A 25825-nucleotide genomic window follows, 5' to 3' on the forward strand; every position below is an offset into this window, starting at 1 on the left:
GAACTGTTTTATTTTGCTGACTTAGGACCAGTTCTTTGGGAAACCAGCAGTGCTGAGGATCTGTTGTTTATAAATTAACATAGTCAGTTCATTACCTAACCCCAATGACAGCAGGGCAAACTTGCTGGAAGCCAGAGGGTAGCTTTACTTGCCATCAACTTCCTTGGTCTCGTACAGCATTGCAATTGTGCTTGGAAAAGGTGTCTTTCCTATCAGCTCCTCAGAAGCCTCTCTAGCCAGCTAGTCAGCTCCACAGCCTGTGCTTTCTACTGGCACTATAGATGGAGCTGACAAAATGTGTTTTTAGTATTTCCTTGTACCCATCATCTGCCACATTTCACATCAGTGCTGTGCCTTGCCTGGATAGAGTCCTTCCTGATCATAACATTCTAAATAGACTATAGCTGGAGGGAATAGATATGATGCTGACTGATACTAATTCCCTGAAGTCAATGTAATAGTATCTTCTGAGACTATGTTAGTGACAGGAGGTTGAAAGAAGAAATGTTTGTTTCTTGAGGGAAAAAGGAAAAGAAAGAAGTACAGGATTAAATATTACGCCTCTAGTGAGCAAAGCACATTATGCTGGAGGTACATGCCACCTGTGATAATAAAGAAAAGGTCTTATGATGTTGATGATCCTTTATATCTTTAGTACTGTTCTGTGAGGACAAAGTATGCAACCAGAAAAAGAAAATGTACTAATTCATCTTTCTCCATTCCTCTCTTGATTTTCGCCTCACAAAAGTCATTGTCTTATCTTGATTAATTCTGTAATCTCTCACAGACTAAAGGAAATGGTTTTGGATTCTGTAGATGCAATACTATTTCTGAAAAATACTTTTTTGTATTTAAAAAATAAATAATATGTTATGAAACAGATGATCTATAGTGACCTGGACAAATACGCTGAATGATGCTTTTCTTTCTTTCTTTCTTTCTTTCTTTCTTTCTTTCTTTCTTTCTTTCTTTCTTTCTTTCTTTCTTTCTTTCTTTCTTTCTTTTCTTTCCTTCTTTTCTTTCCTTCTTTCTTTCCTTCTTTCTTTCTTTCTTTCTTTCTTTCTTTCTTTCTTTCTTTCTTTCTTTCTTTTTTTTTTTCTTTCTTTCTTTCTTTTCTTCCTTTCTTCCTTTCTTCCTTCCTTTCTTCCTTCCTTTCTTCCTTCCTTTCTTTCTTCCTTTCTTTACTTTTCTTTCTTTCCTTTCTTTCCTTTCTTTCCTTTCTTTTCTCTCTCTCTCCCTCCCTCTTTCTCTCTGATAAACCCTGTCTTTGCCATTTTCATTTTATCTGTAATGGGAGAGAAACAGCTGGCATTGTAAATTTGATCTAAGAAAATCTAAGAAGTTCTTTGATATTTTTCTTTAGGTAGTTGATTTTGTTAGAGAAAACCTAAAAGTTATTAGTAAATTTGCTTCTTGATGACCTTGGCCAAGACATGTCACTCTTCTATGCCCTGTTTTTCATATTCACAGGTGACACCAGCTTTTGTGAAGGACTTTGAGATTTGAAATGCCTGCTACAGAACAACTTTCCAGGCTTATTTTTGTTCTTGCTTTCCCTGCCATTGTGGTAAATTGGCAGATAATCACAAAGGACCAAGGCACTTACAAGAAATAGACTGGTCAGAAACACCCACATCCCATACAGATTTCTGTTTTTTCATCTTTGAAAACAACAGATTTTTCTGTTCCCAGCTAGTCAATATGGTATCCCAAGTGGTTGTCCTGAGAGACAAACCATGGAGATGAGGATGAAGAAAATGATTGAAAACCTCATGTATCAGAAATGCCTGGCAGTGGCCAAGAGATAAGACACATGATAAGAAGGAGTTTTGCCCTCATGCAACCGAGACAATGTTGGAAGAGAGAAGTGCCCACTGTCACTTTACAGTTTCCTTTGGTTGCTCATAGCTGTGGAAGATGTCCTGCTGAGAGGGAGAGACAGAGCAGAGCAGTCACATGCCTTTTGGAAAAATGGAAAGTAGCTTCCAGAACAGTCTCTCAAGATATCAAATTCATGTAGAGCAATTTGGGAGTGGCTGGGCTGCCTTAGGTGTCTCTTGGGAAGAGAACAGGGCAACCATCACCAACACGGTAACAATGGAGCAACAATGGGAAGTGAATCTCTATTCAGAGAGAGTGAAAGGACTGAGGATGTCTGAAAGGCTGTGTGCTCATGCTCATGTTCCCAAATTACCCAGAAGAATTCATTTATTTGACTGCAAAACTCATAAACCTACTCAGTCAGAGCTTGTGTAGTTGCTACAGGTGTTAGTGTGTGTAGGTCCTATTGCCTATTTGGCAATATTTTTAACTGGGAACATAAGTGTGAAAAGAGTTAGTGAGAAATTGACATCTTTAGCACAAAGTGCCTGTAAGCATAAAACCATCTAGCCTTAAGTCCTCCTAGAAATGCATTTGTTCAACTGCTATTTTTGTGAATTACTTGTTTCTGTGCCATTTACGGTCATTTCCTTCCACAGAAATATTATTTTGCAGTTTAGCCCACAAAGCACAAACCTTCTCTGGCTTCTGCCTTAACTAACCAACCAGTATAAATTTCACTTGAAATTCACAGCTGTCTTCACTGAATGTGAGTAAATGAGCCTGCCAGGTTGAGCTGACTCTAAACTTTCTTGTCTTTGGCATGCAAATCCTTTTAAGTATATTTAGGCCATCTCTATTTGATTTTCATGGGACATGGGGGAGGGAGAGAAATATCTTCTTCCATAAAGGAAAGAAAATGAAAAAGATGGGCTTGAAATCACTCTGTTCAAAGTCACTATCAAAGTCATCACGTTCCATTCAAGAACTCAAGGATGCTGGGCTTCTGTTTTCCTTATGTTTGTATGAGAAAAAGGATTTCTTTCCATTGTTTTAATCTTTCACTCAGGATTTAAACCATATTGGGGCTGTGACTGGTAGGTAGCACAAGAGACTTATATGCATTCTTGTGACTGGTTCAAATTCCAAAGCCAAGCTGGTACTTAAATGTTTTTAATGCCTGACTGAAATTTTTCATCAAATTCCTCACCACTTCCCATTTTCTTTACCTTCCTGGCCTGGATAGCCAGCAAATCTGCTTCTTTTAAAATAACATTTCCCTGACAAGGTCTCAGAGCACCATTTAAAACTGCCTAGCTCATATTTAATTCATATTTGGATTTCCCCAACTGGAGGTGCTTAAGTAAATAATATGGCCAGCAAACTGGGAAACCCCAGATATGCAAGAGCTTGATAAATAACTCTTAATAACATAGAACATAAAGTATTTCCTGTACCTCTTAGTCCTCCTCCAACTCATAGGCAGAGGCAGGAATGGGATAAAAACCAGTGCAGTGCTAGAAGGTGCAGAATTTCAGACATGATCATCCTTAACACAAATCCCTCCTTACGCTTGTTTATATAATAATTTCTTCCAACTTTATGGCAGTCTCACTCCCAGCCTGCCTTGATGTAAATGAAAAATCAGACTTTGGTGTGTAATATTCTGAAAGTTCTACGGTAAAATTAAGCTGTAAATTTTGTACATTTTTTTATTGCAAAAATGTAAGAGTTTTCATCTTGAGAGATCATAAAATGTATAATGCACTGTGTGCAGAGGGCTGGTGCTGGCTTTGCAGAGGTGGGAACCAGAGCTGATACCAGCCAGCAGTCTGTCTTTCAAACTTTGTAAAAAAGGCATATTTTAGGATGTTTCTGGATAATAAGTTCTCCTGAGCTCTTTGCAGCTGGATTCCTGTGATCATGTTTTCAAGAACATTCAAAATGCAGACGGGGGAGGAGAAATGGGTGCAATTTTCATTAGCACTAGGGTTTATTAAACAGCTATTATTAGGCACCAGTTCTTCCCAAAAGAGGATACAGTTAAAAATCTGGCTTATGGCATTAAAGGTAAAACCACAGAACTAACTGGAACCAAAAGCCTTAAAACTTCAAAAGCTTTTTAAAATACATTGCTTATCTCTAGAGAGGTTCATATGGAGAATACAGCTAGACTGAGATCATATAAAGGATTTCTTGTGGTTGGGATGACTTAAATAATCTACTTGCAATTGCTGTTTGCGCACAGCAGGACCATGGCAGAGCAGACTACAAAAGCTCAAACAAGTGTAAAGGGAAGTGAAGATTACTGATGACAACTGGAACTAAATATCATAAAAAATTATTTGATTGAACAGTGCTGTGATGGAATCACAGTACAAAATGTGAGGACTCTGCTTAGTCTTTTTCCAGATCTTAATGGAGAAAAGAGTTATTATGATTAATTATTTAGACAGCCTGTAAATTCCACTCCTTAACCAGTTCTTACAAGACTAAAGAAATCTTCTCCAGTTGAAGACACTTACTGTAGTAAGAACAGGAGTTTTATGAGGCATTACAGGAGAATTTTAACTCTGTGCCACATTCCTCTAATATTCCATGTGTTTAGTCTTGCCCAGTTTAATACAGCAAGTTCTCCCCTGATTTCAGGATTGCATTTTTTATCACTTAGCCAAGTCAGACACCATGGTTCGTGTTTTACATTTATACTTCAAGTTCTAAAGTGGCAGAGGTTTCAATTGGAAACCATTTGCTGTGATCAGAAGTCTGCTTTCAAATATTTTTAAATATTTTATAGATTAGCACCCAAAAGGAAGAAGAGCCTAGAAGACAAGTAAGTGCTGCATCAGCTTCTTTTCTGTGACTGCTGATGAATTAATGATTATTGTTTTACATCTCTTATACCAATGGCAGGCATGAAAGGCTTTAACATTCAGGATACCAAAAATGTTAGAAAAGGGAGGTCCCAGTGGAGTCCTAGAAGAGTTGCAATGAGCAGCAGGGACCAGCCACTGGGAGAGGGGGAATTGTGAGTCACCTGTTAGGGCAGGGAGTAACTCACCTCCTGGGAGCATCCCATGTTATCTGCAGGCAAGGGGAGCAAGGGACCTCTGCCTGGGGATCTTTCTCTTCCTACTTGTTGGATTTGAGCCCACCAAACAGAACAAATGTGTGTGTGTGTGTGTGTGTGTGTGTGTGTGTGTGTGTGTGTGTGTGTGTGTGTGTGTGTGTGTGTTCACATGTGTGCCTACAGAGGGATGGGGTAGGGGAGAGAGGGAGAAAATAAGCACATGGTTTATATACTTGGATTTGTATAAGGGTGGAGAAATCCAAAGTGTTTGATTTTAGAATGACAAACAAAACAAAACAATAAATACACACAGCTGTTTCTCCTAAGCAGGAAGGCGAGAGAAAGGTATCCAAGAGCCCAGTCCACCATAAGCTGCTGATCAACCAGACCAGCTGTTATTTCATTTAACTGTCTCTGAAGTATTGAGGGCTCTTGGAGTGCCCTGAAAATCAAAAGGTTTGACTTATCTAAACCAGATATGGTTCTTTCTTCTTCATCTTTTTCCTTTCAATGGAGTTTCTATTTGACATTTGTTTTGGTTTGTTTTGTGTCTTCAGTTTCAATATTTCAGAAAGCAAAGCAGTCTGGAGTTAAGTGGTGTACAGAGCCTGATTGATCTTCTTCAAGCCTCTAAAGCTATCTTCAATGACTGTCATATTAGTGGGATAAAGAAAGGCACAGTGCTCCACAGGACTGGTTTTCAGTTTTTCTGTGCTGTGCTCTGAAATAATTTCTCAAGGATTTAACTGGATGCTGAAACAGCAGTTTAAAAATTCTTTGCTTTGATCTGAAATACCTGATAAAAACACATGGATTTTCTAGAGTCTTTCTTTGGGTGTTTCTATTATTTTTATTTCATTTACCAGCCTGAATGACTCTATTTATCTTTTGTGGTGCATAGGTAATAAATGTTGGGCTACAGCTGAAGACAGAATCCTGAAGTGATTTGGGCTGAAAGAAAAAGCCACAAAGAAGGAGTGGAGAAAAAAAAGCAATAACCTGAGACCAAATGTTGTTTATGCCTTTACAATGTTTAAACCTATACTTATGAACAAATGTCAGCTACAGCACAGCTGTTATTTTGCCCTGTTGTTAGCCAGTTGCAAAAGCTCAGGCCCCTATTCATTGTTAGCTATTGAAATAGGATTCTGAGATAAGAACAATGACATTTTCAAAAATGTGTTTATTAGTAGAGGCTGGTGCCTCTCCTGTATGCTACAGTCTGTGCTTACTCAAAATCCACAATAAATTGTTCCCCCCAGTCCAAGCTGCTTATCCATGCAATTGCTACCTGAGATCTTTGGAAGTTCAAAACTGTCATTCTTTCCTCTCTAAACATTCTACTCACAGTCCTTTGTAGTTTTACCCCTAGCAGTGAGCACAATGTCCCAACATCACCAGCAATGAGCCAGGGCCCCAATGGCTTTGTCATTTCTCTTGACATCTTCAAGGTATTTTGAACCAGTGGTGATGTGTCTTGCAATCTGGAGGCCACAAAGGCTGCAGTATTTTCCTCACTTGGATATTAATTGGCTTGTGACAGTGACATTGACATTGTGGTGGCAGACACGTGCAGATTGGAAATTAATACACTGAGCTTGAGAGTTACGAAGGAATTTAAAAGTCAGGCCACCCAAACTCTATTAAGTCACTTAATAAAAGCTGAGTGGAAGTATCTAAGAAACATGAGAAAACCTTGGATTACCTGAATTTAATTTGATACTTAATGAAAACATAAATATTTGAATCCCATGAAGTTATTAACTAAATTAACCAAAATTATTTTAAAGGTACAATTTACTCAGCTAGATCATCAGTCTAGGAAATTTCTATTTAAATTGGTGGAGCTATTTCATTGTACACAGCTTGAGCTCTTCATCATGATATCTTTTTTAAGCATAATTGCTTTTAGAGCTTGAGGGTGTTTTGGTGACAGCTACATACATGTTTTTCCAATGACTTAAGTACCACAAAACCACATTTAATGTATTAAAATAAAAAAGCACTTATGATAACTTACCATTCTGTAAAGTTTATCCTCCAGATCCTGATTAATTCTTTGTAAGGCTAGGTAATTGTTTTGTATCCTAAAACAAAGATGATATCATGTAACTGATTGCATTGCTTTTCATGTTGTTTTTTTTCACCTGTATTTTCACATCAGTACAAAAGCTTGGCTTGCACTACTCGAATTCTATTTTCTTATCAGTCCTGTTACCAGTCAGTGGTTGCCTTTGAAATGCAATTACCACCTGCTTCCTAAGCAAACTTCCAAACTTGTCATATTTTCTTACTGTATTTAGCAGCACATTCCAGCAGGAAGTGAAGATATGTTGGTCGTTCTGCACTTGTGTGCAGCCACAAGTTACAGCCTGGGAACTTGCACAAGGTAATTACAGTTTTACACCAGGCTCAAGAATAGTATGGAAGAGAGGAAGCTTCAGCTCTAGGCTGAGGCAGCACAAAAAAACATTTATTGTGAAATTGCTCCAGAATCCTAATGACTGTAGCAACATGTGGGCATCAACATGTGACTTAGAACAGAATATTTCCTCTTTCAACAAAAGTTCAAGAAGTTACCTATTTTTTCCAGGAAATATATTTAGATAGCTTAACTGAGAAAAGATGGGTATTTATTTTTATCAGGACTTAGGGATTGAATGAATTCACAAAATGAGGCTTCCCTACTTATTCCAGAGCAACACACCAAAGAAAAGTTTCAGCCTGCACAACTTTAGGTTACTTGGATGGTAGCCTTGGTATTGTAATGAACAGCCTGTGGGAAAACCATTGGAATTTTGGTAGTAGCCATAGTTTTATTTCCACAGAACCTAAGGAGGATGGCTCCTTGTTCATTAGTGCCCATCACCTCAGCAGGATGTATAAAAAATGGAAAGCGAATGTTAGAAGCTCAGCTGTGAAAACTATGTCTGAATAAATCTATATGGCTGTACTGATCAATAGGTCAAAGTGTTTTCAGCAGTGAGGAGATTTTAGGAAATGTACAAGTGTTTTCACTGTAAGAGTGAACTCAGATGTAATCCACATTTATACAGCAAAACACACTTCCTCTGAGAAGTCTGGCTCTGGGTGTAGTTTCTGTGATTATCAGGATGGGATTGGGATCAAAGAAGTCTCTTTGTTTATCATTTGGTTAGGAGTGACTGCTGAAACTGGAATGATCTGTTTCCCAAACACGCCATAGCTGCAAATCAAAAGGTCCAGCCCACCCCTTCTTGGCAATGTGATGCTTATCTTGGCTTCTGTTGCCATGGAGATTTCCTTTCCAGTTAAATGACAGGAATTCTCCATTGAGGGCAGACCAGTGGCTTGCAGTGCCCTTCTTAAGGGATGCAGAGCTCTGGCTGGGTCTCCCAGCACTGCAATAACTTCTGCTGACAGACCTGAGAGGGGATGTCTGTGCCAAGGACATCTGCTCTGTGGACATAAATAATGACATTCCCAAGGTTGAGCCTCCTCAGGGTACCAAGGGTCAGCCCACAATCAGGACAGCCATTCCAATATGCCCTGGGGCAAGTCTCAATGTTGCCTATGTTTTACAGATCTGCTGAGCAGAGACTTCCTTCCTGTGAGGAGGATCTGTGGTAAATGGTGTTTGCTAAGGTGGTGACCAAATGGGCTGAAAATCTCTGAGTCTTGTACTGTGTGACTTGGTCAATACTCACCAATTCTCATAGTGCTATTGTGTTTGTGTCCAGGTGACTTAAAGGATTGACTGAACTTTACAATTCCCTGCATGGTCCATGCTCCTCACAGCATTTACCACTAAGCCTCTGCATAGACATTGATTTGTGCAGCTCTAGGTTTACTTGGGATTTTCCCAGCCATTTAACTGTCAACAAAACAGAGACAAATTTCAGGGTACTCTGTCCCCATCTTTTCATGCTACAGAAGAAAGCAAAGATGATCTTGATACAAGGAGGCTTAAAATGGCTTTGCCTGCAGCTACTCAGCACAAATATTTTGTTTTGCTGGTGAGGATGCATGCCATGATGCAGGAAGAAAGGATTTAGTAAAATAGTGCCTTCTGGCTGAGCCTAGAAGTGCCCCAGCATCTTCTCTGTCATGGTTGATAGTTTTTGTCTAGTAAAGCAAAATAGAACTGGTTAAACTTGCTTTGCACCCAAGCAGTTTGTGGTTCAGGTGGAGGTGGTGTAAAAACTGAGTTAAACATTAGCACCTGCTATGCCCTAAAAGTTTGCATGGGTTCAAAAGCACTTGCATAACTTCCTGAAAGTAAAGGGAAGAAAAAATTTGGTTCAGGGCTTTTCTAGCCCAGGTGCCCTTGCACCACAGGCTGTTCTGCTGTGGGCAGCTCAAGGGAGACCCTGAAGGTTCCCTTTCCATAACTTGGAGACCATGAATAAAACCAGCAGTAATTGCTGCTTGGAGAGCAGACTTATTTTGGTAACAATGGGTTTGTTCCTCAGCTTCTGTTTTCATTTTTTCTCTTGATATGGATGATTGAAATGTAAATTATCATTAATTATTTTTCAATGACAACACTTCCACACCATCGATGGTTGTAGAGGGTTTTGCAGGAGTTTATCACAATCTGCTTCCCACTTTGTAGCTTCTTTTGCCTTTACCCATCCAATTCTTGCCTGTTGTATGTTTAGGTGAAAGTAGCCCATAAACTCTAGCTCTCTAACACATTCATTTTGGACTGAGGAAATGACCCCCTCCCAGTACAATCAAATCAAATCTAAAAAAACAAAATCCACTGTAAGTAGGAAGCTGAGCTTCAAAAAGTGTTTCTATTGAGAACAGTATGCAAAAGTAGTCAAAATAAGCACAAACACATACACATGTACACAAGCACATACCCATGCACGTATATGTATAAACCCCAAACTGGAAATTCACTGTGCCAAAAGAAGTGTCAGCTAATGTAGGTGGCAAGGAGAGAAATGCACCCAGAAATACATGGAAGAAAGTGTTTAAGGGATAAAAGAGGAACAGAGTCAGATCAATCTTTAAGCAAAACTGTAAGATAAAGGGAAGGGAAAATAAAAAGTAGGAAAAATTATTCAAATTTGAAAATGATCTGATGAGCAAATGGTAACTTAACCTTGTTTGCAGAAAAAATACACCCAGACAGCCTGAACATTGTGAAGTATGAAATATTTTAACCTTGTAAATCTGGTTTTGAAAATAAAATGAAGGGTAGGGTTCACTATGCTGCAAAACTGCTATAAGGATAAAGTCATGTGAATTGAATTGATAACCTATTATCGTGTGTTGGAGTATTTTTGTCTCGTTCATGTCATTAGGAGATACTCATGTGTGACTTCAGGTGCACATATGTGCATCCATTAAACAAAGGTTTGGATTCTTGACCAAATAAGGGCCTAATGAAAAATATTCTGACCATATTGAACAGGTCAGGTGTCTGTGCTCCAGCCCACCAGACAACAGCCCTAAGGCTGCAGATCACCACTGAAGAGGGAGTCTGCAAAAGCCTCTATTTTCTCTGCCTCCACTCAATCTCAAGCCCTCTTAAGGCCAATAAGTACATCCAAAGGAAAAGTTAGTCTTGGGCTGACTTTCTTAAAAGAAGAGAATTTCTTCTAGAGTGTGGTTAGCTTTGAAAAGTGACTCTTGAAAGAGTGGCTTCTTGTTAAAAAAAAAAATGTCTCTCTCTTATCACAAGTTATATCAACATTCTTATAAAAACAATAGTTTTTCCTCCAGTATTCCTGTTCAGAACACCCCTTCAGTCTGTGAAGTGTCTTGCTTTTCATGAAATAATTATATGTGTGGGCTAATGTCAGTGCTAAATACATGCTTTTATGAGTTTACTTTTCATGCCTTAAAATAACTCCACTTTCTGTTAAAAGATAGAATGGGGACCTCATCAAGTTGTTACCCAAGGCAAGGCCTCAAGGAAGAAACCCAAAGTGAACTTTGGAATCCAGATGTGGTTCCAAGTTTGGATTGTGAAATTTTTTAGATTTTAGCTTATAGAAGCTGTGCTGACCATGTCAGATAAGGGACCACTGCAAGGAAGACGAAATCCCCTCTCTTTTCAGTCACTTTTCAAAGCTGAACCTATGCTTTACAGTTGTAATTTTCAAATCTAGTTAGCACTGTTCTCCACTGAGAAAAAGAAGAGGCCATCTCTGAATGTTTGTAGAGAGGCTGGAAACTTGACCATTGAGCCACACAAGTCACCTCCTCTCTTGAATAAAATTGGAGAAGCCTAGCAACAGCACAGGCAAATCTGGATAAATTAAGACAAAGACTTTCAGAAAGGTTTACAAAAGGATAGCCATTCAGCCTCTTGGAAAAAAAATTGCACTTTACAGAAAAGGAAATTTAATAACAGAAATGTTCTCCAGTGTACAAGTGGGATCTTCTTTCACAGGGCCTATTCATCTATGGGGGGATGAATTTCTCTCCCTGTGCAGTGAATAAAGGAAGAGACACATAATTGAAAATAATTCTACTTCTTTGTTTTTCTCACACTGATTTTCCTCTGTGACATGTTGCTGACAAGCTTTTGGATGACAGGTTTTTTTCAGACATTATCCTTCTCCGGGCTGACAAATCTAGATGTTCAACTTGAAGGATGCCTTGCTATTCTCAATAGAAACATTTTTAAAGCTCACCTCGTAAAATATTTTTGGCTTCCATTATGATATGTCTTCAGGGGAGTAATCACCTGCCTGAAACATAATTTTTAATGTAAGTTTTCTTCATAATACTGTACAATGTTCCATTAGAATATTGGAAAGTCAGTTCTGTTAATGTGGTGCTCTGGTAGGAGTGGAAGACTTGGCTGTGAGCCCCTGGCCTGAGTTCCAAAGGGTGCTTAACTCATTGGTGCCCAGTGCAGTTGATAAGAGGCTTTCTATTGACTAGGAAGACCATCTGTTTTAACAGAAGTGGGGTGGAGAGCCCCTCTGATGCTTTATGGCAGCTGCCCAAATCGATGCTGCAAGAGAAAAGAGCACCAGTGTTCCCTGTCCTGGAATGTATTGAAGCAAAACTACATCAAGAATGAAGTTACTTTCAGTGGCTCTGCTCTATGTGAAAAAATAGGAAAAATATTGTTGACAAGAAATCTATATGGAGAACCTCCAGACTGCTCTTGATAGATGTGTGTAGAGTTCAAAGTCACCATGACATCTGCATATTTTAGTCTCATTTTGAGAAGTGTCCCCACTTAGAGAAGCCTTTAAGTTGTCAGACCACACTAGGCTGTTTCCTAATTTGAGATCTTACAGACTCATTCTGTTTAAAATTTGCATAAAATGGTTTGGTTGACTCAGTTTATTAGTGGTTTGTGTCATTGTTTTGGTTTGGCTTTTGCCTTCCACAAGGAATGAAAAATATTTCTTTGGGTATTGCCCTGGAATGATTTATTCTGAATTTCACTTTGAGTCATCCAATGAATTAATCAAATAGTTCCATTAAGACATCAGTTTAAGAAAGGCTCACAAGACATGCAAATACATTTCTGTGTAAATGAATAATCCTAGTTTCAGAAGTTTTGAGAACAAATGCAAAAGTGGATATTAAGAATCATGATAAATTTTAGGCTAAGTCTACAGACCATTTTAATCAGTGCCAGGAATGTCAGGAGCACAAGCTTAACATAATTTATCACTAACATTAATTAGGTTCCCGATTTGCAACAGCACTGTACCACAGCTACAACAGTCTTAAATAATAGCTTTTCAGCATCATTCCATTCTGCTTGAGACTAAAAAGGAAATTATTTGCTGTACTACAATGCAAAATGCCTGAATGTTGCTTCAATTGAACATAGTCTCAGCTCTGAGTGATGGAGAGCCAAATTCTATTCTCTTGTATCAGCACAATGAGGTCTAAACAAAGAAAATTTGCAAAGTCATGAAATAAAAGATTTATCTATATATATAGAGAGTATAAATTATATATGTATATATATGTAGTGGGTTTATAACTTTTGTATGTGTAATGCCATATGGCACTACCCCACATATATGTTTATACATAAATAATGTCATATTTGCACATATATAGGTGCATTTCTATTTGCATATTTGCTTTTAGTACAGAGACATCTTAAATATCACATGTAAATAACTCTGTGGCATGCAATATATATTCAGGTAAATGAAATCTATATATTAAGTACAAAACACAATGTGTAATCAATAAGTAATAAACCATGCATGTTTGCAGCTGTGTTTGCTTCTACTTACATACATCTTTAGTACAGTCACTCTTATAATTCCAGAAACTGATTATTCCAAAAAGTTCATTACTAACCTTCTCAGTTTTTCAGTTACTTTTTCAAGTTCCTCCTGAGCACGTCTCAATTCTATTTCAAGATACTGACGTGTAGAGTCAAACTCTGTTTCAAGCATTTCCAGCTTATGGGTAGTGTACGATAGGCGCTTTCGTAATTCCCCCTTCTGTTCTTGCAAAGTACTAGAAAAACAAAGACCACAGCTGTAGAATTTAGCTGCTCTCAAAAAGCTTTTCATGATCCACTCTTTGACCAGTTCCCTAGAGCATAGCCTGGCCTCAAGCCAGAAAAGTGTGCTTCATTTGTTTACTGCACTTTGAAAATCTTCTGATTCAGACAGCTGACTATCTTCCATCTGTCCTTTCTGGTGCATTTATTGCTACTATCTCATTAGCCAGAATGGAATACGTTGTGAAAGAATCTTCATTAAAATACAAAACACAGTTTAGAGTTTGGTTTCACTCAGGACCTTCCATTTAGAAATATCTTACCATACTGCGACTGAAGCAGCAAGTCTCAATAGAGCAGCAACAATAAATTATGCAAAAATATTTCCTTGCCTAAAATCCAAATTAAAATTCTGTGGAGGAAGAAATTTTTGTCTTATTTGATTCCTTTTTTGAGACCTTATTGTTCAGCATTTAATCTGAAGAAGGGTAATTAATAATATAACAATTTTAAGGTTGTAGATCTTTTCCTTTTCCCCCCACTTACTTGGGAGCAAAGGCTTTCCAGACTCAGGTGTAATCCCTAATTTTTCACAGTTCTTTCAGTACTTATGCCCTGATTGTAAACTCTCTTCAGCTACAGTCTTACACAAAACAAAGCAGGAGACTCAGGAGAGCCACACAGCATATGCCTTCTTATCTGCACAATGGAGTTTTTGGTATCTTTGTCTATTTAGTTTGTAAGCTCTTCAGTCTTCCAGCATGTTTGCCAGTTGAACAGCAGGATGGGATTCCTGCCAGAGCTGGGATCTCTGGAGATGACTGGAACTTGGTTCATACACTGCAGCCTCATTGTGGAGCTGATCCCTTGGCTCCAAGAGAGCTGATCTCTTGGTCCCAAAGTGGGACCTTTGAGGCACTGTGGAACTGGGGTCTGCCAGCACCTAGACACAAAGTGCTACCATGGGATGCCTTGTGAATTGCCTTGCTTTTTTTTTTTTTTTTTTTTTAATCATACGGTAAAAATAGTTCTTCATAAATGAATGGCAAATCTCGATTTCCTTTGATGTCAAGTGAGTGCTGCCATCAGCTGCAGTAGAATAATGTTTTGGGTCTTTAATTAGACGAGAGAGTTGGGAACAACATGTCAGTCTTCAAGGAACACTTATCTGAGCTGTCTACAGCGTGACTGGCTGCTCCTCTACAAGCTGTGATAGGAGCTCAGTAAGTTAATGCAAAAGCCTTACAATTGCTGCTTGCTTGATCCATGCAGCTTTGAGCTAGGAAACAGCCCAATGTTTTGCCAACACGGCGCTCTATTTCAGTGGCACACATTGCGTGGTCGCAGTTATACTTAGATTACCACTTGTGGTTATATTCTCTTAAAATAATATACTCTAATTCAGACATTTAATGCAGCTCCACTTAATATAACCATTTAATTTTTGTATTTCACTTGGTGAATTAAACTCTGAAGTTATCTAGGGAGCTGAGAACCCATGCTGCTCATTCCTACATGTCCTCATTGACAATGTTACCCCATTACACCACCTTTCACTCCCTCTGCTTCTGGCCTGTTCCTGCTACTCCTCTGCTCATCTTGGGAAACAAGAGTGGTCAGTTTTCCTTCCTGTAGCCTGAAAACTAAGATTTTTCTCCTGTAAAGTGGCAGTTACAGTGTCAAAACTGTTTAAAGAGATATGATCTCAAGTCTTCTTTTGGTCTAAAAATCTAACTGCTAGGATTTGTACAAAAAACCAGACTGCAGGCCCTCTAGCTATGATTTTGGATAAAAATGCCCAGCCTGGAGAAGTACAGTTAATGCAAGTTAAGCCAGATCAGGGAAGGTTAGAGCATCTTGCTGCACTGGGAAGTTTTGGACAGAGGGAGTGCAACCTATGTGAGGAACGGTAGCTATTGAGGTATAAATATAATGGTAATGCTAGAAATGTTTAAGCTATTAATAGCTGGAGACTGCCTAGTAAAAGAGGAAAAAGGGGAAAGTGATCACCTCAAACAACTTTGTTTTCTGATTACTCATGTAGGTACTTCTTGCTTTGGGTCTCAGTTGAGAGAGGATTAATCAGGAGCAAAACTCCTGACACCTCAAATGAAGTTGCTACTGCTTAGACCAGTGTGCCTAGACCTGTCTATGTGGGGGAATTTGGGGCTAAAAATCTGAGTTCTGTGTAAAGCTTGATCCTGAAGTGGAAGGCAGTGCTGGTCTGGAATGCCAAAGTGTGCTTTTAGATTCAGATCTGGACAGTTTGGTAGGTTTTGGCAGGCTGAAGCTTATGCTAGAAGGATAAACTTCCAGCTCACTTTCTCCCTTGAAGTTCAATTTTAAGTATTTGAATTCTTGAATTCTTAGCTTTCAGAATGAGATTATTCAATCCATTAAAATCAAGACTATTCTAGTGAGGTTTACTGAAACAGTCTATATACATGGACTCTTCCACATGATGTTTTGGGTGGTAAACCACAGGTGTAACTTTGTTCAAAACAAGAAAAAACTCCACTGATTAAAGCACAACTCAGGCAGCTTCAAAAATGAAAGTTATTTTCAACCAGCAAAACATAAATTTGAAAAGATCTACTCATTTCCACCCATGCTGGAAAGATGGGGTGACATTTTAAAACTCTCCCAAACCTAGGAAAATCCCTCCTCACTGTGTATTTTGAGTCATCTGATGCATGTTAAAACAGCTAGTTGTTTTTAAGAGGATATATAATTATTTTTAGATAGGAAATAGTTCCTGATTTATGATGGGATTATTTAAGATACAATAGTAGAGGCATAACAGCAAGCTCTTATTAAAATACAAGTTATTAGATGGAAAGTCAAGAATTTTAGAAGGAAAGGAATTATGTTCTGACACGAATATGCTAAGAGGCAAAAAACTTACGGTCACTTTTATGGAAGAAGAAAAAAGAAAGAGAGAGAGAAAAGACCCCAGCTGGGAAAGAGTTAAATCATCTGCTTTAATATCCATCTTGAGTCAAGCAAGTTCTGGAAAGATAGCTAACTTTAAGCAATGGCACAATGAAACTTACGCTCGTGAATGGCACAATAGGGAAATTTTCCCAAATCTTAGAGTGTAACCATTGAATGGGTACTAATAGCTGTAGCACTGAGAGCAGATTTCCCAGGATTCCCAAGATAGCTTTGATTTCTGCATGATTTGATACATTACCAGTTTGAGGTAAACCCTGTTGTTTTCTCTTGATTTTGGTTCTATATGAACAAGTGTCTAAGAAGCAAAGGCAAAGCAATGAGTGAAACAGCAGAAAGAATTAGAGGATGCAATATATCAAATCCTGCATCTCTAATAACAGGATGAGAGTTTCAATTTTTGTTTTGTGCTAATCTAAGGTACTTAATGAGATTTTTTTTGTTTGTTTTATTTTGTTTTTTTTCTCTGTATCTCATGAAACAGATGTTCTTTCTTTGGAAACCTTCCCCTTACCATTATCTTCCAGTGTTATCACATAATGACATGCTTGGATTCTCATTTCTTATGCTGTGTTGTGTTTTTTGTTCTAGAAATCTGAGGTTTTCATGAGGACAGCTTAGTTTTGTTCTGTACCATTGTAAATTTGATAGTGATAATTTAATCGGAGTTGAAAAGAGGGAAAAGATAAAAAGTCAAAACATGGAGTCACAAAGTCAACCATTTAGCATTTTTCCCTTTTCTTCAATCCAACCGACCAACTCCATAAATTAGCTGTATTTTGTTTGTGCTTTTCACATATCAGTTAATTAGAAAAGTTAATTGCACAATTTTTAATGCTACTAAATCACTATATTTTGATTAATAATTTATGTCCATGGGGATAGTTGATCCCCATGGTTCTTTAGTTTTATATATATGTAAAGCAAAGAAAATAATTAAATAGAAAAAAGTACAGCCAGAAGAAAGGACAGGACTTATTTGCAAATAATAAAATATTCTGGTAGTGCTATGTTTTAGCAATCTGATAATGCTATCTCTTAGAAAACACAAATCCTCTATTCCATGGCTTCCTAAAACTCTGACAGCTTCAAGGAGTATGGAATTACAGGGCAGGCTCAAAGGTCTTGTAGATTATTCCATGTTTAGCATAAGGGTTTGCCTATTTCTTTTTATGATCTCTAATATTCTGTTCCTGTGACAATCAGTGGTCTGCAAGTCATTACCCACTTTGCTTCATTAAAATATTTCTTTAATAACAAGGACAGTAAATACAATATTAAATATTTAGACTGGTGAAAGGAAACCCCTCAAGGGAAGCTACTTTCAAGGTTAATAAAAACAGGTCTTTCAACTTTCCAAAGTATTATGTTCACTGATTAGCTCTGTTTATATTCATAAAAAGTATAAAATAGATGAAACATATATTTGGGCAGAAATTTGTGCTCACAAACATTATCTCAGCCTGCAGCTGTTGGTCAGGGTTAAGCTGTAGTGCTGGCTGGAGAAGCTCCAGGTGAACACATTCCCACTGGATTTCAGACAAAGCTGAGATGCCACATGATAAGGGCCTATTCTCAGGAAGGTGTGCTGGCAAACAAGCAGGTTTTCATTGTACCTGTCTGATCTTCTGCCAGCTCCTCTGCCTGGCAGATGGGCTGATGACAAAGGAGTGCTGGCATGCAAAGCTGGGGGTGCTGTCACCTGGAGGCCAGATGATTTCTAGAGATTTCTACCTTCAGGTGGCCCACAAAGAGGGTGCTCTCTGAACCTTTACTCCATGAGGGTTGATGTCTATGGGTCTGCCCCATCAGTGGCGCATTCCAGCAACCCCACATCTCCACCTCACTGGTCAAACTGCTTCAGCAGACCTTTCCATGTCTGCCTGCCACTCCAGGGCTCTGGCTTTAGATGGTTCTGCAATGTTGTTCAAAACCAGAGCAAACCCTTTTTTTCTGAACTAGGGAAATTTTCTCTGAATGGACTGATTACATTCCTTCACACTGCTACTGAAGTGAGTGGAAAAAAACAATTGTTTAATGGTTTTAGGAGGGAAATTAGCAGTGAAAAGAATGTGAAACAAAGTCAAGATAGATGCCCCTGCCATATATACTGAAAAACACCCATATCAAAGGTTCTGATTTCTGGCTAGTGAAACAGTCATTTTAATGCAGCTGAGAAATCCTAAGTAGAAGTAATTGCATTTTGTGGGTAAAAAGCCTGTCTTGGAAGAAAGAATGTATAAGGAGGAACTAACCTGAACTGGGTTTTGGATCTCTGAGTTTTGAACATGGCTTTGGCAAAGGCTACGCCACTCAAAAGAGTTAAGGCAAGACTGAGCTTGCCTACTGCTGGTCAGTTCTGGCTCCTGTTCTTAGTCAAGAGCAGGCACCACCAGGATGAAATTAATCTGACCTATTTCAGAAGCCTATTTTAGATGAGCTGACGCAAATCTGGAAGTCTCCGTTTCTGTTCCTTACAAAGGGAATCGAGTCAAGTATCTCAGATGCAGACAATCACATCTCATCAGATAACTCCCCCTCTTCCTGACTCAGTTCTGTGTGTATGACATGAGGTAATAGTATTTCCTTTCTCGTTTGCTTAGATGGCGTGGGGGCCCACAAAAATGAACCACTAAATGCTTCTAAATTGTTTATCAGATCTGCTTCACGTCTGTGATGCGTCACATTCTAAAAAAAACACTTCATAGGATCAGGAGTTTGGGAGAACTGGGGAAAATTTTAAAAATGTATTTTGAACAGAATTTCAAAAATAATGCTTTCTTCTTTCACCCTGTGGAGTTTTGTCTAGGGAAAGGTCAATAACAGTCAACCCTATGAGGTGTTTTCTGTGAAAGAGTATAAAGACCAGGAGAGGGTCTCTGGAAAAGGCCAAGGGAGGACCTGTGCACCCAGTCATGCCATGCCAACTTGGGCCACCGATGACAGACATGGCAGGCAGCCAGAGGGTTGGAGGCAGTTTTGTGACCTTGGAAGCACTTTCCCAGCACTGTGAGTCTGCTGTGGATGTCTGCAAAGAGATGGGCTGTTTGGCTCAAGGAAAGCAGCCATCCATACACCTGGTTTTGTTTCTGATTTTTGGATGCGGCTGATCATCACAGAGAAGAATATCATCAGCCAGGCAAGAGGCAAGGCTCTGGGAGACACCTTCCTGACCTGTAGCTCACACCCCAGGAGCAGCAAGGAACAGAGATCTCTGGGGTTGCTCACAGCTGGCAGAGATGCCAGCAGGTCTTCAGTGCTGCTGGGTTACTACTCAATGCAGCTGGACTGCCTTGACAGCTTGATTTTGAAACTTCCCAGGAATTTTGGCTCCAGCAGCTCTTGATGACCCATGTCTGATAGTCTGGATCACCCAGGATTTTTCATTCCAGCACATCTTTGCTGGACATGACTCTGGAATGGTTCTGCATGTTGCCCAAAGTAGACATGCAGCAAGAAAGGCACCCAAACCCCAGCTTAGTAGGAACAGCTTTGAGATGACAGTTGTGACATTGAATCTGACCCCTCTACAGCATTTTTTCAAGTTGTAGTTGTTGGGAAATGAAGTCAAAGCATTTTACAAGTGTTTTCTAGATTAATGAAAGATTTTTAATGAAGCAGTAATTGGATTTCTGTGTTAATCAAGTTTTGATTATGTGTTACATGCTCAGGGTCACTGTTTCAAAAGGTTAATTCCAAAACTATCTTTCTTGTCTGCAGTTTTTGTGTCTAACCTTGCTCTTGCCTTATCTGATTAGGAGGGGGATGGGATCAAATTACAAAGTCAAGATCCAGAGTCTGAGAATCCAACTACAGACTTGAAATTATAAATTTTGTTGGGGAAAAAGATTACATGCTGCAGCTCAAACTCAGAGTCTTTATTCAGAAGCACTCTTTATTCAGAAGCTTTATTTGTACTTAAAGAAATTTGCTTATGCAAATGTGTATCCAAGTTCTGCATTCGGCATTTTCCTGTAAATTCAGGCTCACACAGACTTTGTGCAGCTTACCTATTTCCTGAAAAAAATTTTTACCAAGGTCTGTCAGGATTTTTTCGTTATAGCACATCCACCAAATTTCTCCATTACTTTTGAAGAAATTACTTATATTTGAAACTTTGGAGTATGAAGAGTTTGCCTGTCAAATTGCACGCAGATCCTCTTTCCTGTAGATATATATACAAACACTTAGAAAGATAGCTTTTGAAGGAGTTTTTTTGCAATTATTAAATAATTTGAATTTTCTTTGCAGTACTTGCTTTCAAAATAAACAACCTGAAGCTGGGTTTCGATTATGAGAAGGAAGGCCTGTACATATGTTTCAGAACAAATGTGTGGGTGATCCAAATCTGGAGCTCAGATAGTTTCCAAATGACGGACGGACACACAAAACAAGTGACAGAGCCCTTTTCTTAGGATCCAGGCATGCTGGCAGAATTTAAACCAGAGAAGAGAGACCCTTTATTTGAAAAATTAAAGAGAGTAATTTGGAAGGGAGGTGGGGAAAAGAAGAGATGTTTAGCAGTTGAAGTGCCAAGTGCTGTGGGGTTGATCCCTAGCATGAAAACCTATTTGAGGCACCTGTAGAGTTCATACAGCTACTTTAAAACCAATACATCACTGGATATTGGAAGGTAACTTTTCTTTACTTTGGACATGAGTACCTCACTCTTTCATAATTCACACAATTAAAAATTCAGACCTGACAAGATATATCACTTGGTTAAATGTGTCTAAACTGTACTGGCCTTATTCATAAGAGGTAGAAAAGAGTGATCTGTCTTTAAAATGAAACTGCATTATGCTTTGGTTATAATGACCTGACAGTCCTCCATTGCAGAAGGGTGACCTCAGTAACAAATATCAGAAACCCACAGACACATCAATCCAACAAGAGCATTCAGTAGGAACTGTAATATCAGGTGATTAAGATACAAAAATTCAGTTATGTGTTGACATGCAAAAAACCCTTAGAGGACCATCTGTCAGCACTGAGTTGTCTTAAGTGAATGCCATTATTGTCAGTGAAACGTGACAAGATTTTTAAAATGTACTCATAATAAAGACATACAAGTTTTCCTTTCTTTAAAGGTGCTATCCATAACCTAAGGCTCTGAATGGGTTGAATACCAGAAATAAAATTTCAGCTTTCAGAAATAGACACTAAAGGTGTTTTGATTATTTTAAATGAAGTCTCTTTAGCAGACATTTTTGATTCCCCCAGAGTACTGAAAAATACCCAGGGCAAATGAAAATGAGCTATGAGAATCCAGACCTGTGACCAGGGAGTGTTTTAATGTGCAGGGCACTAAGCAAGGTACAGAGCAGCCCTGGAGAAGAAGAATGTGGATTTAAAAACCAGGATGTGCACTGTCACTGCTTGGTGCAAGGGCTGAGCCAGCTCTCTGAGGACTGATTTAATAGTTCTGCAAACTTGATTTGGAACTGGAATCTTCCAAACAAGCTTCTGTCTCCTATTAATGAGATGACCATTTTTGCTTATGAGACACTTCTGAGGTTGAATACCTGAGTATGTGAGAAATGAATGCAGTGCACAGCAAAACAGCAGGAGTCCTGTGCCCAAATTCAAAGGTGACTAAAGGAGAGGGAAAGAGTGGAAGCAGCAGAAGTTGTTACTATGATCTTTGCCTCCTAGTGCCTCTGTTAGGCTCTCCTTGAAGGGGAAACTAATCGTTTTAAGCTCTGGCAGGTAAACTCTTAGTAGCAGTGGCTAATGCAAACCTTTAGGCTGAGGAGGTGACCCCACAGAAGTTTGAATGAGGACTGTGTCTGTTCAATTTGTTTCTCTGTAATGTAGAAAATGAAGAGATGGGGAGCTGGAAAATATGGGACCAAGAGAAGAAAACCTGCATGGGATTCCAAAAGGAATACATGCTTTCTGGCTCATTCTCTAGAGGTAGGAAGGACATGTTTATTTTCTTACCATAATGAAGGACTCTGTTCATGTTCGTGCCCTGCTTCATATTCTCTGCATTGTTCAAATGTTTCCTAGTGCTTGGAGCACATCTGAAATGAATCAGCTGGTTAAACTGGGAGAGAAGGAAGGAAACTTCTGGGGTGGCAAACTTCAGACAGCATTTGTGCAAGAGAGCAGAATCGGAATGACCCTGACCCTTCCTAGGGATTAAGGGATCTTCACTGCTTTCTGTCCAGACTCTGCTGTTCACATGAGTCTCAAAGAAGGTTCACCCCTGTAAGAGCTGCTATTTCCTGGCTTCCCAGAGGCTGATAAGTTTACATAAAATGTTTGGGTAACAGAAATCATGAGTTGCAGCGTAAAGTTGGAGGGTTCAAAAGGGTAAGAAAACCAGCAGCAAAGGCTGCCTGCAACAAATACGATGTAACACAGGCCACTGGGGGGTGGGGGGGTTGCCTCAGACAGAAAGTTATTTGAAGTTGTTGAGCAGTTGTTGTCTGCTTTTTAATGTCTGTTAGAATCCTACCCGTCTGCATCGCATCTCACTAGGGAATCCAGACTACCGAGAGGTGATAAGAAAGGGGAAAAAAAATAGTAAGGTATTGAAAAATTGAGGAAGCAAAATTAGAGGTAGACTTCAATTTATGATTAGAAAGCTAAAGAGAGCTCTCCAGGTGATTAAGCAGGCTGCCTTCAGTTGCAGTAGCTCTCCTTACAGCTCTGAGTGGCCAGCTTCTAGATTGCTTTGGTTTGTAGTCACGGATAAGCGCTCCCTCTGGAAATTACTGAGAGCAGCCTGCCACATCAGCTCACAAGCTTATAAAGTTATATTTTAATTGTGTTATTAAACCTTTCTCACTTTTGTTTTTGTCTGTTTATTTCCCCGATTCATCTGGATCAAGCTGTGCTGGAACAGAAGTGTGGTTGCTCCTGAATTGTGCAGTTTATGTGTAATAGGAATGTAATGAGAATGGGTGAAGCCCACTGGCCAGAAGCAATCTGAAATTGATCTTACTCTTTCTATTAAAGGACTGAGGTTGGAAGTGTGGTAGGGGAGTACTGGAGAAATGTGCTTTAGCAGTAGGGATAGAATTTTGTTCCTATTTTATTTGGTATAAAACACCCAGACATGGGTTAACGGGCAGAGGTTGTAATCTCTGTTCTCATCTTAACTATTTCCTTCCTTTCCCAATCCTTTTCTCATTCCTCTGATCTGAAATTCATCTTTGTCTTGCTCAAGGGACTCATTTAGGTGTGTTGGCTTAACACTTTCATCAGAAAGGTTATGCTAAGCAGCTGAAAAAATCAAATATACTCTTCTGGCTCGTGAAGCAGTCAGGCAGAATTACTACTGGGACTGGAGATGCTACGGCTTTTTTCCGTTATGAGCAGGGTATATTACATTATTTGAGCAAATTACTGAATTCTCCTTTTAACTATATCTGTTACAGTTGTGTTCTGATCCTCTTTTGTGACAGAAGTCATGCAAGACAGAAGCTCCTGTTGAGTCTCTAACTTGAATCCATAGGTGCTTGCCTTTAAAACAATGCCCATGCTTGCCAGATGTTACTCCTGAGAGCCCAGGAGGAAATGTTGCTCCTGCCTGGAGTGAGAGGCAGCACTGCCCCTCCAGACACCTCCAGAGGTCAGGGGTGCAGTCAGTTCTGCTGCAGCTTCTGCTCCCTAGCACTTGGTTCCCCTCACACACAGCCACTGCATGACATTGCTCAAGTGACCTGCCAGAGAGGTGAGCTCTGGGCACTTTTCTGGAGGGCTTCCTGGCAGTACAACAGATCCTTGGTTTGTTAACACAAGCAAGCAATTACATGAAATAAATTAACAATTTGATTTAATAAATTGATTAAATAATACTCCTCAGCCAGGACACACCCAAATTCTCAGCTGTGCACATGTAATTCAGATTCTGAGGGAAACTATTACTACACATAGACTCATGTACAAAGGGTTGAACAGGAACAATGAGAGCTACTGGCTCGTACCTGAATGAACTTGTTTTGCCTGAATATTTCAAGATATTTTTAGTTTTCCTACAATAAAAAATGATCCTCAGCTCTTTGATCAACTTGATATTACAGCAAAAGAAAAGAAGGAAAAAAGAGAAAGGAGTTGCCATCTGTCATCTGTGGCTAATTATTTCAAGCCCTACCTTGTTTTATACACTGCAGCACACTATTTTGGGACTTGTTAACTGAGAAGTCTTCTACTCTGCAAGAGTATAAATGAGTTCACCTCTAGCAAGTTCCCCATGGCTCAGCATGTTGTGCCATCATTTCACACAACTGTCCTCCCAGCTGAATGTCATAATTTATTAGTTCAGTATTTTATCCTGCTCCCCTGGCTGCACTGGCTTTTCAGTGTCAGACTCAGGTTTGTCACCTTTTTTTTGTGGCTGTATAGGAAAGGAGAGGGAACAGGACTACATTCCTCCAAACTCTTGTTAGCAGCCCTGCAGCTTGACACTGACTCTTGGGTAGTTTTTGGAGTGAGCAAATGAAAGATCTTCAGATTTGGAGGGACCAAGCCAGGCAGCAGGTGTTCCTGGAAAAGCTGCTCACACTATTCCTGTGAAAAGCAGTGTACAATGTGCTCCTTCACAGGGGACCCCAGGAGCCCTTTGATTCCACCTCCCCTGCAGATGTGGCACCCCAAGGAACTGTAGAGAGTGAGGAAGCAGATTCACTACTCCAGACTTTCCCAAAAATTCCTCATGTGCCTTGAGATGTGGATTACATAAACACAGGCCATTTTTTTTTTTTTTAATGTTATAACTGAACTACCTCAACATTCTGGGTTAATCAGAACTTAGGTTTTTACTAGAAATCTCTTGCTGATACTGTTACTGCTTTCTCATTTGCTTTTAAAGGTTAAGGTACATCAGGGTGGGTAAAATAGAACCTATCCTCATTTTGTAAATGCTGGCACTTGTCATGCTCACTATTTTTCATTTTACCAAACAAACATTTGGGTTTTTTATGAGTCCCTTCAGCAAGGTAACTAGAAAACAAGTTTCCAGATATTGTTTTACAGTCTAAATATGTTGAAGCAGAAAGATCTGAGTTTCTCAAAAGGAAAGAAACAAGCCAGCTTTCAGGAAATACAAAAATTTCTCTAACAATTTAGATCCTTGTGAGCTTTTCAAAAGCATGTAGGAAAATGAAAATTATCCTTCAATGGATGTTTATTTTTATTTTTTTATTAAATGGCCAAAAAGGCTGAGCTAAAATCTTGGATTTGTGCATTTTGAGTTGCAGTAGACTTGGAGATAAACTGTGGTGTTGTCCTCTACAAGAGTAAGCTTTTTTTTAATTTCATAAGTAGCAACTACAAGTAGATCATGGTGGTAGGAAAAGAAATATCTTTTTAGTGAGCCCTACAGAAAGATGACTAAGTATCATCCCAAGACTCAGAAATTCCATGTGGACATCCATTTTAAAACAAAATGTAAGATCAAACTCAGAGATTACACTATGGATGCGTGAATTTCTTCACACAGATTTTAAAGGAGTTCCAAATACTCAACCAAGTTGGAATTAGGGTCGAACATTTTGTAAAAGAGTTTTATATGCCTGGATTATGTTTCACTTCACTGGTCATCT

At 39.1% G+C, this 25825-nt stretch overlaps 1 protein-coding gene across 1 annotated transcript in view; it reads right to left on the reverse strand.

The window, feature by feature from the left end:
- Positions 1-25825, reverse strand: part of BEGAIN (brain enriched guanylate kinase associated) — a 149463-nt gene that overhangs the window by 46330 nt on the left and 77308 nt on the right. The window contains exons 4-6 of the mRNA XM_059848189.1: positions 13172-13333; positions 11524-11580; positions 6912-6978 (exon numbers count right to left, since the gene is read on the reverse strand). Of these exons, the coding sequence (XP_059704172.1) occupies positions 6912-6978; positions 11524-11580; positions 13172-13333 (286 nt within the window). The remainder of the gene's footprint in view (positions 1-6911; positions 6979-11523; positions 11581-13171; positions 13334-25825) is intronic.

The sequence above is a fragment of the Haemorhous mexicanus genome, chromosome 6 (genome assembly GCF_027477595.1).
Source record: "Haemorhous mexicanus isolate bHaeMex1 chromosome 6, bHaeMex1.pri, whole genome shotgun sequence".
Lineage (NCBI taxonomy): Eukaryota > Metazoa > Chordata > Aves > Passeriformes > Fringillidae > Haemorhous > Haemorhous mexicanus.